Source organism: Rhagoletis pomonella, unplaced genomic scaffold, assembly GCF_013731165.1.
Source record: "Rhagoletis pomonella isolate Grant_MI unplaced genomic scaffold, Rhpom_1.0 Rhpom_scaffold_00002, whole genome shotgun sequence".
NCBI classification, from domain to species: Eukaryota; Metazoa; Arthropoda; class Insecta; order Diptera; family Tephritidae; genus Rhagoletis; species Rhagoletis pomonella.
This window is the reverse complement of record NW_023458556.1, coordinates 65489465-65504931: the sequence shown is the minus strand read 5'-3', so window position 1 is coordinate 65504931 and position 15467 is coordinate 65489465. Positions and strand designations below refer to the sequence as shown.

At 38.4% G+C, this 15467-nt stretch overlaps 2 protein-coding genes across 4 annotated transcripts in view; one reads left to right on the top strand and one right to left on the bottom strand.

The window, feature by feature from the left end:
• LOC118733984 (DENN domain-containing protein Crag) overlaps positions 1–15467 on the bottom strand; it is a 35098-nt gene that overhangs the window by 12132 nt on the left and 7499 nt on the right. For all 3 annotated transcript variants that reach the window (XM_036463649.1, XM_036463651.1, XM_036463650.1), the window contains 2 exons: positions 14504–14870; positions 14011–14427 (listed from right to left, as the gene is read on the bottom strand). In XM_036463649.1, coding sequence (XP_036319542.1) covers positions 14011–14427; positions 14504–14870 — 784 coding nt within the window. The remainder of the gene's footprint in view (positions 1–14010; positions 14428–14503; positions 14871–15467) is intronic.
• LOC118733985 (nuclear pore complex protein NUP62-like) lies at positions 2157–3705 on the top strand. The gene is made up of 2 exons (XM_036463652.1): positions 2157–3079; positions 3120–3705. Exon 1 carries the CDS (start codon positions 2167–2169, stop codon positions 3061–3063), a length of 897 nt encoding a protein of 298 aa, XP_036319545.1. The 5' UTR covers positions 2157–2166; the 3' UTR covers positions 3064–3079; positions 3120–3705.

The following is a 15467-nucleotide window of genomic DNA, read 5'->3' as shown; positions in this document are numbered from 1 at the left end:
GAGAAAGTTCAGAGAGATAACCGTTTACTTTCGAACACAGGTCATCAATTCCATTCCCGGTCGCCATGATCGAGCAATCGTCGGCGTAAGAGACAATCGAGACTCCCTCTGGTGGTTGAGGGAGCTTTGAAATGTAAAAGTAAAACAGTAGTGGGGAAAGGACACCACCCTGTGGAACCCCCTGTTTTATTTTCCTAAGTTTGCTCGATTTGTCTCTAAACTTTACCGACGAGTGTCGACCACTTGGATAATTTGCCGACCACCGTTTGAGCCTCTGTGGGAGAGAGGAAGCCTCTATATCTTCTAGTAGCGTGGAATGGCTGACAGTGTAAAAAGCCTTTGACAGGTCCAACGCTACTAGAATCGTTCTCTCACAGGGACGTTTACGGTTAAGGCCACGAGTTATCTGAGTGTTTATGGCGTTAAGTGCTGTTGTTGTACTGTGCACTTTACGGAAACCATGCTGATGCTTCGCTGGGGTCAAGTGGTTTGTGAAATACGGGAGTAGCAAGGCCTCTAGTGTTTTCGCTACCGGGGAAAGGAGTGTTATTGGACGATAAGAATCTCCTATGTTGGCGGGTTTCCCCGGTTTGAGCAGTGGGACCACTCTCCCCACCTTCCAGATGTCTGGGATGATGAGAGTGCCCATGGACAAATTGAGGACCTCCGTTAGGTACGCTACCCCCTCAGGACCCAAATTTTTCAGCATCAGCATGCATATTCCGTCGGGACCCATGGCTTTGGAGGCTTTCGTCTTCCCGATGGCCACCTGAACTTCACCGCAAGTGAAAGCAAGGGGGGCACAGGTTGTTGGCAGTTTGTGCAGCCTTCTGGTCACTCGACGCTTGGCTTTGTCCACCGGAGGATGCAGTATAAAATGCCGGCTAAAATAGCTCGCGCATCGCTCCGGGTCCGACGAAGCATGGTCGCCGAAAGAAATTTCGACTCTGTCGTCGTGCTTCGTCGGATTGGACAGTGACCTCACGGTTGACCAAAGCTTGCTCACACCAGAGGTGAAGTTGCAGGTCTTCAGATGCTCTTCCCACTTCTTCCGCTTATGTACGTTTACTAGTTGCCGAATCTCCGCGTTGAGATCCCTGATACGGGGATCTCCGGGATCGGCCCGACGAATGCTGTCACGCTCATCGGCTAGAACAGCCGCTTCAGCAGGGAAATTTGGGCGTGGGTCGGTGATGCATCGTGCCGGTACGAAGTGGGCTGCAGCAGCGTTGACTGCCCTGCGGAACTTACGTTCACCAAGGTGGACGTCGGTTGGTGTGGGGAGGGCAGCGAAGGTGTTTTCAGTAAATTCCGCGAAGCCTTTCCAATCATCTTTTGAAAAGTTGATATATGTTCGGTGCTCCGCGGAAGCAAAGTCGGTTGGTTTATCGATCGAGATGACTATGGGCAGGTGGTCTGATGCCAAAGTCAGCATAGGTCGCCAACAGTCAACAGCCGAGTTGTTCGGACGTGTTTTATCTGCATTCCTACTTCTCTCTATAAATTAATAATTTATTAAATATTAGTGAGAATGTGACTTTTTTTCTCAAGTGCCTTTTGAAGTAGTGGATTATTACCTACTTATAATTTTGGGATAGTGACTCTTGTTTTTGTGACTGATCGATAATTTAAATAAAATCAATACATAATTACAAAGTTTTTCACGCATATGCAAAAAACAATAATGCCTTGTGTGTGCGATCAAAAGGTTGATAGAAATCTTCCTAAAGAGCAGAAAGTGCAGTGTGCAAAGTGCAATGATCTCTTCCACGCCACTTGTGTTGGTATTCGTCCGGCTGATGTCGAATTTTTGCAAAGTGCTGGTCAGTGTTTTTTTTGTGAAGCTTGCACTATTCTGCGTCGGACTTCCCTCCGTTCACCTCCTCCACCTATTACAAAGGAGAAAACGTCAACCGTCATCACTAGTTCTTCCTCTTCTAATTCTCCGAAGTCTGGAGATTCTACGAAGCATAGTGATAATTCTCTTATTAATGCCGAGAGCCAGCAAACAATAAATTCTCTGTTTAATCTAATAGCATCTCTTCAAACAGAAAATGCTAGTGTGTTAAAGTCGGTGAGTGCGCTAAATGAAGCTAATAATAACCTGGTGCTGGAATCGACAAAAACAAAAGTGAAACTAATTACTCCTCGATGCCAGTTAATTCAATGTCAACTTGTGCTTCCTCTGCTCCATCTTTCGTTGGCGCACTTTCCTATGCTCATATTATTTCATCAAACATGAGCACCGACTCTAATAATATTCCCACAATAACAACAATGGGTTGCCCAATGCAATCAACAGCGTCGTGCACTGTGACGTCGGCAATAACTGATGTTATCTCAGTTTTTGCTCTCCCATCTTCTTCTACGGCTGATGCTAATGCTTGTGCGCTGAAAGATAAAGCTAATGCTTGCGCTGCTTCAACTACGGCTACAGTGACTGCGGCGCCAGTATCCGAAGCTTCTGCTTCTCCTCTTTTACCTGTTTTTGGCAACGATAATGCTCAGTGGGTGAAGGTATCGAATAAACGGGCTAGAAAAAACAGCAATAAGAATGCCTGTGGTACTGCTACTACTACTACTACTACTACTTCTACGACTGCAGTGACTGCGGCGCCAGCATCTGACGCAGCTGCTTCCTCTCATATGCCTATTGATGTGACGAATAATGTGACTGGCAATGCACAATGGGTAAAGGTGTCGCATAAACGGCATAACAATAATAATAATATTCGCATAAGAGGAACTAGTGATAATACTGATCTAATTGTCGCTGACCGCTACAAATTGCTTCATTTGGCCTCTTTTTCTCCATCCGTATCTGAGGATGACATTAAAAATTATGTAGCTAAACAAATTGATTTAGACAGAACTCTAATCTCATGCTCTAAACTAATTAAAAAAGATGTCTCAGCTCAATCCCTGAATAGGATTAATTTTAAATTAGGAGTCCCTGAGTCCTGTTATGAGAAATTACTATGCCCGGATATCTGGCCAACAAATGTTACCGTTAAGCCTTTTCTGAATTTTCGGAAGGGTCGACGAAAGCTATTACGGACGTAGCAAGTAGTACCCGACTGCACATACAAAATAATAGAGAGCTGAAAATTTACTTTCAGAATTTATCTGGTATGAGAACCAAGTCTGAAATGGTGCACAACTTTAGTGAGCAAATGAATTACGACATCTTTGTTTTCGTCGAAACATGGTTGAATGAGAATTTTTTTGACGGTGAATTCTTCAACTCAAATCTGTTCAATGTATTTCGTAAAGATCGTGATGCTGAAAAAACTGGCTGCCTTCGAGGAGGTGGTGTTCTTATTGCCATTAAGCGTCAACTGCAAGCGTCTTTGGTCACACTTTCGAATGGTGATTCTTTACTGGATCAGCTTTGTGTTTGTGTTAACGGTTCCTCACCGCAAGACTCTTTGTATCTTCTTGCGTCGTACGTGCCCCCGGGCAGCTCTTTCGAATTATACAAGGCCCACGCAGATAACATTGCTTCATTAGTCTTAAACAACGTTAAGGAGCATCACCTCTGCGTGCTCGGCGATTTTAACCTACCTAATATTAATTGGTCAACCAGCATTTCTAATAATTACGGTCTCACGCCAAATAATGTCAACTCAAGTCAAGAATTGTATTTCATCGATAATGTACTTAGTCTTAACTTAATTCAAATTAATAATTATTTTAATTCTCTAAATAGGCTTCTGGATCTTATATTTATAAGTGACAATTTTTGTTGTGAAGTTAGTGAGTGCCTGAATCCAGTTACTTCTAAGGACAGACATCATCTACCACTTGTTGTCGAGTTTAGATTTTATTATTTTCCTCCGGTTACTACTGTGAGTAGACCAATCTTTAATTATTCTTCGTGTGACTTTGTAAGTCTTAATGATATTTTACTTGAAATAAATTGGGAGGAGCTACTTGGTGGGCTTGATACATCTGTCAGCTTTTCCGCTTTCAAGTCGATCGTATACACCCAATGTTTAAATAGGATCCCCCTGCGGGTAAAAAAGAGCCTATAAATTACCTTGGTACACTAAAGAATTAAATAAACTCAAGAATCTTAAAAACAAATTCTTAAAAAAATTTCATAAGAGTAAGAATAACTTCTTCTTCAGTAAATACAAGCTATACTTAAAGGATTTTAATATTTTGAATAAATCTCTTTATTCCGAGTATATGCGCAAAATAGAGGGAAACATTAAATCGAATCCCAAAAGTTTTTGGAAATATCTTAAGGACAAAAAAAGTTCCGCTAGTGTGCCTACCGGAGTTTTCCTTGATGATTACTCGGCGAAAACTCCGGATGAGGCAGCTAACTTATTTGCCGATTTTTTTAAATCGAATTTTTCTGTGGACGATAGTAGTCTGCCGCTTGATTTATCGAACAGTCTGAACTCTGCCTTAAATTTCGGAGCTCTACATCTTTCTTCCGAGGATATTATTAGAGCTGTTAACGATCTCAAAGCTTCTTCTCAAACAGATTTAGACGGATTTTCCCCCATCTTATTGAAAAATTGTCCGGCCCTGGTTTTTCCTCTTCAACTTATTTTCAACAAATCACTCTCGCCTGGGATCTTTATTGACGATTGGAAGGTTACGTCTATTACGCCTGTCTTCAAAAGTGGCAACAAAAATGATGTGCGTAACTACAGGCCCATTTCCAAACTGACCACCGTCTCCAAAATTTTTGAACATGCAGTCAATGCTAAGTTGAGCTTTGCGGTTAAGTCCCTTATTTCTCCCTATCAGCATGGTTTCGTTGCGGAGAGGTCGACGATTTCTAACCTTGCTGTCTTCAGTGAGTATTGCATTGAGTCCTTTTCGGCTGGCTCGCAGGTTGATTGTATCTATACTGACTTTTCAAAAGCCTTTGATAGGGTCTCTCATCGAGTCTTAATTTATAAACTGGGATGCCTTGGTTTTCATTCTTCCTTTCTGTTATGGTTAAGTTCATATTTATCCAGCAGGCGGAGTGTTGTCACTGTGGATGGGGTATCCTCTATTCCCTTTATTGCCTCTTCAGGGGTACCACAGGGGAGTATACTAGGTCCATTATTATTTAATCTTTTTATTAATGACATCAGTAATTGCTTTACATTTGCTAAATGTCTCCTGTACGCTGATGACCTAAAATTGTTCTCAATTATTAAGACGCCTGATGATGCAATGAAATTACAAGATGACATTTCCAAGTTACGTCTGTGGTGTCATAAGTCTCATCTGTCCTTAAATGCATCTAAATGCTTTCACGTGACCTATTCTAAGTCATCTAATATTCTTCGCTCAAAATACAGTATATCAAATTGTGAACTTCAATGTCTTAGTGAGATTAAGGACCTTGGGGTTATATTTGATAGCAAGTTTTCTTTCAACAGTCATATTAGCCACGTAACCTCTAAATCGTATTCAATGCTGGGTTTTGTTAGGCGCAATACCGCAAAATTTTGTGACCCATATACTTTTAAAGTTCTCTATACTTCTTTTGTCAGGTCTCACTTAGAATATGCTGTCTTTATTTGGCGACCTAGTACTATGACAGCTATAAATAGACTGGAGAGAGTACAAAAACGCTTTCTTAAGTATGCTCTTTGGTCGTTAAATTTTGTGGAGCCCATACCACCTTATGCTGCTCGTCTTATGCTGATAAGTCTCAAATCCTTGGAGAGTCGAAGATCTATACTCTCTTTGTCCTTTTCCTTCAAAATTATCAAGGGCCTAATTGACTGTCCATACTTATTAGAAAGGATTCGGTTTAATGTTCCTCAACGGCATCTTCGCAATGTGTGTCCGTTCTATGGGGTTAATACGAAAACTCAATACGCTTGTAAAGCTCCTGTTAATCGTGCTTTACGAGAGTTTAATTCACTAAGTGATGCTATCACCTTGGATTTTTCGATGCAAAGTGATGCTTTTTTCTCGATGCTTAATTCTGCCTTATAAGTGGTTTGATTTATGCACAAAATTAGTTTGTAATCTATAAATTAGTTAAGTACATAGTCTGTAAGGATTGTATTCCAAAGACTTATAATTAAATAAATAAAGATATGCTGTTTATCAGACCAGCGCTGACTATTGTTATGTCTGGCGAGCTGCAGCAGCTGCCCATAATCCTGGTGGGTGCGTCGTCGTTCATTGTGCAGAATGTCGAATCGTCTATCTGCTCAGCCAAGTCAGTTCCCCTACGATCGTTTGACAGGCTTGAGTGCCAAAGGTCGTGGTGCGCATTAAAGTCGCCTACTGCCATACGGTTTTCACCTCTGAGGAGCGCACCTATGTCAGGGTGATATCCTACCGGGCAGCAGGTGACAGGGGGTATATAAACGTTAAATATTTCGAGCTCAACATCGCCTGACCGGATAGCAATGCCCTGACATTCTAGGGTGGTATCCCTGCGGTCGATGTCTGCTTCGATGAGACGATACTGCACGGTGTGGTGCGTAATGAACGCTAAGCCTCCACCATTATCCCGCTCGCGATCTCGACGGTGCACGTTGTACCCGGCACAATTCAACAGTGTTGAATTGCTGTGCAACTTCGTCTCTTGGACCGCAGCAATCAATATGCCATGCCTTCCCATGAAGACGGTTATCTCCTCGATCTTGCTCTATAGCCCGTTACAGTTAAATTGAAGGAGCTTCATGTGGTTCGGGAGACGTGTGGTGATGCGGGGTGTGAGGGATGTGTGTGGTCGTGCCGCAGTTGGCTGTGTGCGCTGCTGAGGTGGTTGCCGCCCTGTGGTGGTGGCGGGAGGCGTCGCAGTTGAGGTCTGCGACCGAGCAGCGCAGCACGGGCCCTCGAAGTTCCTCGTCCAATCTCGCGTGGTGCGCAGACCTGAGAATGCCCTAAAGTGGCACCAGCCAAGGCAGGTGTTGCATTTGACTGATGTCACATTACGGAATATCCTGGTCTGACATACCGTGCAGATTGTAGGAGGAACCAGGAGTTGTTGGCGGCGGCGTGTAGGTGGTGGTGTGGTTGTGTGTGTTCTGTGGTCTGTAGCCGTTGTGGTGTGGTCTATTGTGTTATGTTGTTGTGCTGCGGTGTTTGTGTGGGACTGCTCAGGTGGACTGGGGTTAGCCGTGGAGGCTGCTCTGTTAGAGCAACAGGGGGCCACAAAAGACGTGGTCCACTGCCGATGTGTCCGTAGTCCTGAGCAGACTCTGAGGTGACTCCACCCCTCGCAAGCATTGCACTTGACAGAGGTAGAGTTGTGGTGTAGTCGTCTCTGGCATTCACAGCAGGTGTAGGTTTCTGGTCCTGGGTTTGACTCGATGCCAGCCCTGAGTAGGAGAAAACGTAGCGAATGTAGCCCTATGGACGAACAACTTCTGAGATACTTCGCCGACCTAAACGGGGTTAGATCGCCGAAACAACAGCCCTTGGTCGGGTAAAACCCGAGTCATTCCGGTACGTAGAACCGGCTGTCGTGGGAATGCTAAAACAGCGGTTGAAACGTATGGTGTAGTTAGTGGAATTCCCAACTAGTGTGATGACGGTTCCCATATCAATGGTTAGACGCTTTACCCGGAAAAAGCTAGAAAATGGGCCTTATGAATACAAATTAAAATTTCAGACCGTTTACTCGATTTATTCAAATAAATTTCAGTACACAAAGTTCTGAAATTTTAAGAAAAAACAGTTGCTTAGTTTTCGTTCATAAGGCCCAATGATTCGTATATCTATTCCTACTACACCACTGTCAAAATTGGATTTTCCAAAAATATAAAGCCAAATCAAGTGATTTGTGCTGTGTATTTTCCGCCAAATATACTTATAGCTGATTTCAAAAACGAAATATGTATATAGACTGTGTGGGGAGAGTGTGTTCAATCCTATCAACGAAGTAATCACCAAAAAACTAAAGACGAATACGAGCATTTAAATGAGGCTCCCACACGAAATAGTTCAACTCTAGATCTAAGTTTTTCGAAAACTAGCATTGCTTTCCAATGGAAGATTTATCCAATCACATTGGGTGGAAGTCACCCTTTTTCCATATTTATTGAATCTGCTAAACATCACTATAGAAGGGGATAGATTTCTCTCCAAAAACAAGGTTACTGACAATCATCGACAAATAAATATAGATTCCAATGTTGATGCCCTACACTCTAATACCATGTTCTGACCGACATCGAAAACATGTTTTCGTTGCTAAAACTGGTTTTCGACCTAAAACTTGTGTTTTCGTCAATAGTTGCGTTCGATAACAAAATTAGCCAACACCAGCCAACAATCAAAATCAAGAGAGTAAGCGAAAATTCTCTCCCAAAGAGATGAAAAAGCAAAAAAGTTAACGAACAGGAAATTAGCCATTACTTGCAAAAACCGGAAGAAGAAGACACACCAGCTGACTTTGTTTATGTTTTATTTGTAAACAAACTGAAATTCATGTTGCCTCCATAGAAGAAAAAAGGAAAGTGAACGTTCAATGTTCGCCAGGAACATTTCTAGAAGTAAAAACTAGTTGGCGCTATCATAAAGTCACATAGCAGGCAGCCAAAAAGCATATAAATACCAAAACTCGGAAAATGAAATTTTGTTTGTTTACTTAAATTGCAACCATATGTTTTGTGATCATATGTTTTCGTGTTGGATAACTTTTGCTGACTAAAATTTTGCCAGTACAAAATGAACGCTTCTCTTGCATCAAAATGAACGCTTGCTCTCTCAATTTTTGTGTGTTGCATAATTTTTTGTCGTTATCGAACGCCATCCAGTAAAAATTTGGTAAAACTATTACAAATTTTTGACTTGTCGAACGCACCTAATGTAAAATCTGTCAAACGAAAACAAGTTTTCGCTGAAAACCACTTGAAAACTCACGTTCCACTCATTCCAATCGGTGTCTGCACTAGTTTTTTTTTCGATTATCTATCGAAGTGGAAGTCATATTTTATCATATTTAATACGCAATTTCGGATTTATTGTTAATTGGCTGAACAAAATAAAATAAGCATGGAAGTAAGAGGTTGTTAATGAAAAGAAATTGAAGGAAACGTATTTTGGTTTTGTATTTGTGCAGCAAAACTGTAAACAAAGGATGTAAGAAATGTCAACGAAAACACCAACAGTCGGTGTGAACAGCCTTCAGCCCACAATCCCAAAACTCGTTTTCAAGGTGTTTTCGTTGTCGGTCAGAACATTGTATAAATTTCAATCAGAAATTACAGAAGCCACTAACGCTCTTAGGCCGAATAGAAGCCCATAGTATGGTGAAATATGTAAATCCCTTAATAAATCATTCCGCTTTGTACAGAACTTTTGACGGCTCGATTTTCGTACGATCACTCAATTGACTGATTTTCTAGCAAAAGATGAAGCAAAATTTAAGATTATACACATTCTAAGTTTCACTCCTTTTTTTGTTTTTTTTTTGGGTGACGTGCAATAATGTTAATGGAATTGACATAAATTCACTTTTGTAGGGGAATTAATGTCAATGTTATTAGCACACAGGCCAAAAGTGAGTTAATAGTTCTTTTCGATATGCAAAAACTTGTACAAGCTTGGAAAAGTTGTTACCGAATCGCGTTCGTTTGGACAAAAAAACTTGCAAAACTTGCAAGGAGAGAGCACAATTTTGACATTTCATTTGGAGGGGAAGTTGCAAATTCGTGCTGGGAAAAATTTTCTTAGGATCCCTGGAGTACCAATTTAAAATCCCGAAATCCCAGGATTCACAAAATGGTCCGGGATTGCATGCCTTAATATCAAGCAACTTTGATGGACCTTCAACAAGTAATGCGTCTTATAAGCAACCTAGAAATAATTTTAGATTCCTCCAACGAAAGCGAAGGATCGGATGTAGAATCTGGAGACATTAAGAAATGTGAAATTAAAGCTCAATTGAAGGTTTATTTTAAAGAAAAACGAGCTCATCTGGGTGAAAATCCTCTCGATTGGTGGAAAACTAAACTAAAATACGACAAATTGACAAATCTGGCACGCATATATTTGAGCGTTCCGCTCCGCCAGCGTTCCAAGTGAGCAATTTTTCAGTGCAGCTGGTCTTATATACGAGCCTCTAAGAAATCGCCACATGGGAGAAAAGCCAGCAAACTTACTTTTTTTGAAACACAATATTCCCCTTTTAAACTTTGACTACTAGATTAAAACACTGTATAGGTTAAGCACTCGTTCAACGTTCTAATAACTCTGGTTTACAGCAAAAATGTAAAATGGATGCCACTATCCAATTTCTATGTAGAAATTCCGAAATTCGAGTTAATTTTTATTTCTATGGATACGTTTTCGAGATAAATGCAATTTACCGTTATTCAGCTTAAAACAAAAAGTGGTTCCACTTAATCACGTATATCTTACGAACCAATTTAATACTGTGTCTCCATTATGAGATTTAATGCAGATTTAGCCCTCTGACGGGATTTTACGTTAAATCTTTTGAGATTTACCGTATAAAATTAAATCTCGAAAGGCAGTAGGTTTAAGTTAAATCCTCAATAATACCGATCAATAAATACAATTTGTTTGGTGTGGCAACCACAAATTCACATGCCATAAGTCAAATGACATTTGTATTTTTAATATACAGTTGCGAACATTGATATCCAGCCTATGAAAAAGCATGAATTTTCGAATTTTTAGACTTTTGTACTTTGGTTAGTTTTAAAGGCAAATTATTAATATTTACATAACTTTGGTTGTAAGAAATTTAGAAGGCATTAGCTGTATTTTTTACATGCATATACATCTACGCAAAACAATCATCGGCAATTTCCATTTCAAAACAAGTAATTTTTATTTTATCGACAACTATTCATAAACGCACATAAAGTTTGTCGCTTAGAGCTCCATACAATTTTTAAGCTCAGATACGTGTGCGTGTAAAAAAAAATACGCCTATTATTTTAAAAACTAAAAATTCAGAAAAAAATTTTTATGATAATATCATGCAGTCTTCTCCGCTTTCTATAAATCTAGATAAATAACATTGCACCAAACATCCTCTAGAACTCAATGCGACTCAAGAAGTGCATCGGCAGTCATATTTACTAACTAGGTTTTCATGATATGCCAAGGGCCCACTATTTGATTTTGAAAACAGAGTTTATTTCCCCAACAGCCCTTTAAAAATTTTTCTTTCCGCACCATTTTGATAATTTTTCCTAAATTCAGGAAAATGATTAAGATTAAGGTACCATTAGTTACATTTTCCAAAATATATTATACATATTTACCACGAATAAAAATTCACATAATGAAATTCCGCTCTGGTACTTTCCTTTTACCTGTCTGTATTTCAATGTCAACAACTGCATTTATACAATCATACATAACGTCGCCTGGGTAAAAGATTGTAGTATGTTAATTTCGGCAGGTTGTGGGAAATCGCGATTAAGTTTGGAATGCAATTTCTCAAAATGCGAAGATAGATTTTCTCCAAAATCTCTGAAAATGTTACTAGTTCAATAAATTCTCAAATTATTTAATTTTTAATGTTTATTGTTAATTAGTTTTGAGTTTATGAAGGATTTTCTTTAGTAAAATTTTGTCGTAAGCTTCCTTTGTCCACAATTTGGCAGTCACATTGTATGAAATACGGCAAAATGTGACCAAAATTTCTACCAAATTAACGACACTTTTTACTCAATATCTCGGTGATATCCAAACATAAAGAACGCCATTTTTAAGATATTGACTAGTTTAATATGACTGCATCACTAACTAAATTTTTACTGAATTATCGAAAAAGTTGAAGTCAATATCTCCGAAACTAAAGGAGATATCTAAAATCTGATAGCAAGAATCGAAAGACCTTATTTCAAAATATATAACTGCATCTAGAAATAAAAATCGTCAAAATGGCGCTTACGACAATCTTTTATCCAGGCGATGATAAGCAAACGTCAAATATTTAAAAATGTGAACGTCAAATATATCTCGCTGTGGCAATGGAGACGGTTGTGATCTATCAACTGGATTTATTAAATCTTAATGGATAAATCTCTTAATGGAGACATAGTATAACAATCTTAAAATGAGATACGGCAAATGAAAGCTAATAAAATGAGCAAAGATTTATTATATGAAAAATGAGCATAAAAGCGTGCTACTTAGGTGTACATGGCGTATGGGTATTTCCTGCTCATTTTTCATATAAAAAATCATTGCGTGTTTTCATTTGACCACTCATTATTTCTTTATTTATCGATCGATTTTCTTCATTAGTGACTTGATTTCATTGTAACAGAACACAGAGCCGGTTATTTTTTAAATTTTTATTATTTTACAGTTTATTTTTATTTTTATTTTTTTATAACAAAATTAAAAAAAAAACTGGAATGATTATTTGATTTGTCAGTAACTATCAGTCGTATCGGAAAGTGATGTATACATGGTTTATGGAGAAATTTTTTAGCGTTCATTTCAATTCTTTTAGTCGTTATTTGAAAAGAATTTTCCTTAATTCAGTAGAATACAAAAGAAACAGTGGCCGGAGCTCTTTTGTCTCAGGAGGAAGAACATGCTTCAGCTAACAGTTGCATTAATATTCAAAGGAGATTGCAGTTCTGATCTATTTAGCTTGTGAAAAATTTCCGCAGCAACCAAGACGCATTTAAAAGCGCTTTAATAATTATGGAAGAAGAGCTTGGGCTAAGTGTAAAATCAACGGTAGATTGATGGCAGTTTTGAGGTTTTTTACAGAAGAAAGCTACCAACATGGTATTGGGGAAAGATTTTAATGTGGGGTTGGCGCAATCCACGTCCTCAAAAACATTAACAAAAACTTTAAACATTTTCGAAAGCCCCGAGCAATGACCGGCCTTTCGTTCATGCATTCCACCATTTTCTCGCATTGCGACCGATTTGTTGTGATGTTCGACCTGATATGTTGGAAATATTTAATAATAATCAATTTTTTACAACGCTTTTATCAACTTGCAATATTGTGTGTCCAGACATTTGCAATGTTGTGTGTCCAGACAACTAAAAAACCTCTGCTTTGCAAAGTTCCTATAAAGTCTAGACATCAACCTCGTCGGTTGAGAGGTAGATGTCGCCCTATGCACTACGTACGCTAAAGCGGAAATGGACGGTACGCCATTTCTTTAAATGAAATTAATTGGTGCTCGTATGTATGTATGTATGTACATACATATGTATAAGCATGTGTGTGCACCAATCTATTAATATCGTTAAATCGTTTTAATATCTATTGCAAAATTTCATACAGACAAGACTAAAAAGTAGCAAATAGATAAAATAAAATAAAAACTTATTAATATGCCACGCTTTTATAAATGGAATAAAATGTAGAAAATAATATTTATCAGTCCCATAGAAATTGTTTTGATAACTTTTGATTTTGAAATTTTAGCAAAAGTCATTATAAACATGTAATAGACCTGAATTGATATGAAAAGTAATATATATATGTACATATGTGGGTATATGAATAACGATCGCTTAAAATCGATCTCAAATTGTGTACTTCCGCTGTAGAAATTTTAGGTCTATGTTATGTAGTTTGACTATCGTCAATTAAATCTAATTATTTGTAATGCATGCGCTCCACGTTTTTCGTGTTGTTTGTAATATCTTTTGCTAAAATTTCAAAATCAAAAGTTATCAAAACAAATTCTAGGAGACAGAGAAATATTATTTTCTACTTTTTAGTCCATTTATAAAAGCGTTGTATATTAAAAGTTTTTTTTTATTTTATTTTCTATTCACGCTTTAACTTACATATTTTTGCGTTTCACACTCTATTTTATTGATATTTTAAATCAATTTATTTTGCTGTGATACCAGTTGCTGTTCGTACAAAATTTCCGACAAATACATAAAAATGACAGCTACGTCGGATTCAGGCATACCAACACTACGAATTTCAGCATAGGGGTGATAAATTCGCAAAGAATTTAGTTTTTTTTTTTTTAAATTTTTAGCTAACTCTTTAGTAAACTTTGAAATCTAAAATACTTAATGTCTTTGATAGGACATATTAAAATATCAAATAAAAACACTTACCGCCACTGGTAGACAAAGCTCAGGCAGATGAGTTTTACTCTCTATGCGCTCCATAATCCATAGTAAATTCCAGTAAATAATGGGATGTTCCTCCACAAACGAAGGTTTTACTAGCGCAATATCACCTTCCTGAGTAAGTATGTTCTCGAGCTCTTTCCGCAAAACCAACGGATTTAGATAGGGAATTGTCAGGCTGTCTGATTGTTTGAGCGCCTTCAAGGAATCGTCGACAACAATTTGTACACTCAGGAATGGCACGGTTAATTTATAGCATGCGTGGCAGGTTGTATTCAAGTTAGAGTCCTCCGCTGACCAACCGGACATAATGTCCTCATCATACAACAGCACCGAACAGTTGTGGCATTGCGAACAGGAGGTAATTTGTATGAGTACATCACACTCGGGACGTTCCTCTAACTGCAATTTCAAAACAACATGAGTCTATTTCATTAGGAGAAGATGCAAATGCTGAAATAAAAAGCAGAGAACTCACATCCGCTATGGGTGAGTACAAATTTTCTGGCAGCACGGGAAATGCGCTCAAATTCAAAGCCGAGGTATTTTCACCCAACGGTACTAAATTATTGTAGCTTGACTTGCGCGATTCACTCAGACGTCCCCATGGATCCAAGTCACTGGAGACGCGGCGCATTTTCAGCATGCCATCTTCGTGGGTAATTACATCCTCATCACCAGTCTCAGTATTCCCAACACTGCCGGGTGTTTTCACCGGTGTCGTTTGGGCTGAGAGCGCGCCTTTAATCTCATCAAATTTTCGAGTCAGCGAATTAGCCGCATATTTTATGCTACTCAGGCTACCTTGAATGATCTCATTCGATTTTTTACCCGTTAAACTGGGACTGAAAAAGTTTAGCAAGCAATAATATTGAATGATTTTTATATGCAAAATGAAAATATATATAAAGAATAGGAAGCGTGTATAAAAATTTGGAGCAAAGTGCAAATGGTTTAGTAAAAAGATATGGTGTTGGTTATTAAAAAACATTAACTATACAATTAATATAAAAAATTTTAACATTAACAAAAAAGCTACTGACAAATAAAGCTAACAAACAATGAGGTCTGCAAAGGAAGAGAGTGTTAACACCGTCAGTTTTTAGGAAATTGACATTCACATAAGATGATTAAAAAAGAGAGTAGTGTATGATTAGAGCAATGGAGGCTTAAGCGATGTGAAAATGAAGGGTGTAACAACAAATTATGTAATTAGTAATAATAAAAGTATTCTCAGCTGTGCTTTTAAGTATATATATGTTAACTTTCAAACTTTTGGCTTTAAAACAGTGGTCGGCGGCGGTGTGACCGCGGGCTAAAGTATCAAAATATCAATATGGAATGAAACCAATAATTTTTATGAAAAACCATTTTCCAAAACAATTTAACATTTATTGATTGTAAAAAATATCAGTTGTATTGGTAAAGAAAATGTCTTACAC